Source organism: Austrofundulus limnaeus, unplaced genomic scaffold, assembly GCF_001266775.1.
Source record: "Austrofundulus limnaeus strain Quisiro unplaced genomic scaffold, Austrofundulus_limnaeus-1.0 Scaffold502, whole genome shotgun sequence".
NCBI lineage: Eukaryota > Metazoa > Chordata > Actinopteri > Cyprinodontiformes > Rivulidae > Austrofundulus > Austrofundulus limnaeus.
In genome coordinates, this window is record NW_013952904.1 from 188,008 (window position 1) to 191,151 (window position 3,144).

The window sequence follows — 3,144 nt, forward strand, 5'->3', positions numbered from 1 at the left end:
AACTATGACATTTACAAATGAATGAATCATATGGTGAAAAACTGACTTTGAAAAATAAATCTGTTCTTTTTTTTTTCTTATAAAAGGCTAAATTAACAAAAATATCGGTGGTAATTTTTGACTGTGTAACTTTACGAACGGCGCCCCATAAAACAAACATGTCGGTGATTTCTCATTTCTAAATGTATTCTTCCCTCACACCAGAGACGTTCAGCTGTCACATGAGACAAAGGAGAGAAACGCGGTGATGTCAGGTCTGAGTGAGGACGGGCTGAGACCCATTGTTTCTGTAGAAAGAGAGGACTTATCGGGACAAAACAGACTGTTTCTAAACCAAAGTCACATGTGGATGCAGATAATTTATTCTTTTCAAAGGAGCTCTCTCCCTTTTGTGTCGGTTTGTTGGTTCTGTATGAAGGCTGGGAAATGTTCCTTTCCATCGGTGACATTTAGAGGCGCGATGGTGAAAAGGGTAGAAAACTGTGCGAGGATGGTCTTACACTCGTCTCTGCAGAGAGGACTTATCAGGACAAAACCCAGGACAGATCTGAACCACGGTCTCATTTAGATACAGAACACGTGTAGCAGATCTCTGTATGTGGGTGGTGGTGGTGGGGGGGCTGTTTGTTTTCTACAAAATGATTGTGAAACAGCAGGTTTAAGTGCAAACAGCAGTGGTGATGTACACAAACATCATGTTTCAATCTTCCACGAAGCCGTGGTTCAGGCCTGTTTGAGCTGCCAAAGGTTCTGGATCTCCTGGAGTCCTGTTGAGGGTTTGAAAGCCTCCTTGTTTTTCAGCTCGTTTGAAGACATTCAGCTAAAGCAATAAGATCCAACACAGCCTGTTTTTTTTTTCTGATGTTCTCATTTCGAAGTTCAAGTTTTTCCATTTTCACTCAGACAAATCTAAAATATGAACTGTTTGGAAAATGTTCAGGAAAACAAAACRCTCTTATTTTGAAAAGCAGTTGTCGCTGGTGCTGATGTGGTTTTAAATCCACTTTTTTAGCCATCAAGTGCATTTTGTTTGCATGGAGTAGGAGTATCTTTATATTCTTGTTTGGATTTAAAGAGACAGCCTCAAAATGAGTTGATCTGAGACAGGCCTCAGAAAAGGGGTGAAAGAGGGGCTTGTGGAGTAACAACAAGGAAGAATTAAAACCATAACATTGCAGTTTTATTGACTACAACCGAATGATTTAAATGTGAAAAAAAGGATTCAAAAGCATCATGTCTCCTTTAAAAGGCAGCTGTTGCTTGTGCTGATCAGATCAACACTATATTTCAAAATATATAAATGCATGCTTGTAGTTTTGTTTGACATTGTCTACTTTTTTATGTGCAGGGATATGGAATTACCTGCAGGGGACGCTGTTGAGGCGTTACGCAGAGGAAAACAACGGTATAAACGTTCTCTCCGGGCCTATTTTTGACAACAACCACGACAACCTTCGAGACACGACAGAGGAAATTAAAGAGTAAGTTCATGACAGTAGGTTTAGTTTAGATTTTCGGCTCTTGACTAAATGAACCTTTCCAGCGCTGCAAGCACATATCTCCCTTGTTTTCATTATCCATTGATTCTCTTTACACAAAACATTTCCTGTAAAAAAGAAAAATCAGATAGCATATTTGATAAAGAAGGAAATGAGTCACAAAAATACTGAAGAGGAACTTTTTTCCTTTTTTATTTTGATGCATTTCTAAAATTTGTCCACTAGCTGGAGACTCAGTACAACCTTTAATGTTTGATTTTACAGTTAATTTTTTGTAACATTTAGCCTGATTTAATCACACAGAGCATTTTTTTATTTATTTTTCAGGCTCTCGGTGGACTTCCCAGTTGTCCCCTCACACTTCTACATGATTGTGACCAGCTGCCAGGAGATCAATCAGACGGTGGAAGAGTGTGATGGAGCGTTAAATGTCTTTTCCTTCATTATTCCTCACAGGCCAGACAACAGTGAATCCTGCAATGTGAGTTCAACCTTTTTTTTTAAATATACAGTATATATGTTTATCCAGCAGGGGGAGCCATTTCAAAGCTTTAGCCCTGTGAACCTTGGTGCTTGGGGTTAACTTCAGAGCAATGAAATGAGCAGAGAGTTCGAAGCTCTTTAATTTGCATTTTTTAAAATTTCCCATAGATATTTAGGATTAATAGAACCCCATAAACTGAGAGACAAACTCTTATTAAACAACCATAAGTTATAATTGCTTAAAATCTTGTCCCCCTGAAAGACAACGCTAAAATGAATGTGCTTAACTATCTAACCTCACAACCTGCTTAACCACTATTAGAGGCTGGTTATCAACTAATGTCTTACTCCTTAATGCTGATAAGACTGATTCTATGGTTATTGGACCTTCAAAACCTCGCCACCTGTTCCAAAATCTTAGTTTAAATAATGATGGTCATAACATCAGATGCAGGGAAAAGGTCAAGAACTTGGGTGTGCTGTTTGACCCTACGCTCTGCTTTGAGTCTCACCTAAAGGAGGTAAAGATTGCTTTTTATCATCTCAGGAATATTGCAAAAAATCAGACACAYACTCTCATTTGAAAATGCAGAGGTCCTCATCCACGCTTTTGTGTCATCACGTATTGATTACTGCAGTTTCTCTTCTCTCTGGGCTTCCAAAGAGGTTTTAAAGGCCTGCAGATGGTTCAGAATGCAGCTACTCGTATCCTAACTAAAACTAGGAAATACGATCACATCACTCCGGTGCTGTCGTCTCTCCACCRGCTGCCCTGCCATGTTCGTGCAGATTTCAAAGTGTTGCTTCTCACCTATCAGGCCTGACATGGCCTAGCGCCTCCCTACCTTTCAGACCTTCTCCACCCTTACATTCCATCTCGTGCTCACGGATCTCAGGACACTGGTCTGTTGATAATCCCTAAGGTCAGACGAGGTCGGGCTTTTTTCTTTCGTGCMCCTTTATTGTGGAATGATTTCCCTCAAGACGTCAGGCTGGCCTGCTCAGTGGAAGTTTTTTAAGCTAAGCTAAAGACCCACCTGTACACTCTGTCTTTTATGTCTTAAATTTTACATTTGCATTTTATCTTTTTTTCTAATGTTTTACTTGTTCTTACAACTTCTTTTGTATTGATTTTTACCTTTTTTTTTAAACTGTTCAGCAC

General features: G+C 39.5%; 1 protein-coding gene across 1 annotated transcript in view; it reads left to right on the plus strand.

The window, feature by feature from the left end:
* The window catches only part of LOC106530238 (ectonucleotide pyrophosphatase/phosphodiesterase family member 2), a gene marked incomplete in the record, with an annotated part of 36,908 nt that overhangs the window by 20,866 nt on the left and 12,898 nt on the right, over positions 1-3,144 (plus strand). The window contains 2 exon segments of the mRNA XM_014025820.1: positions 1,349-1,481; positions 1,827-1,980. Of these exon segments, the coding sequence (XP_013881274.1) occupies positions 1,349-1,481; positions 1,827-1,980 (287 nt within the window).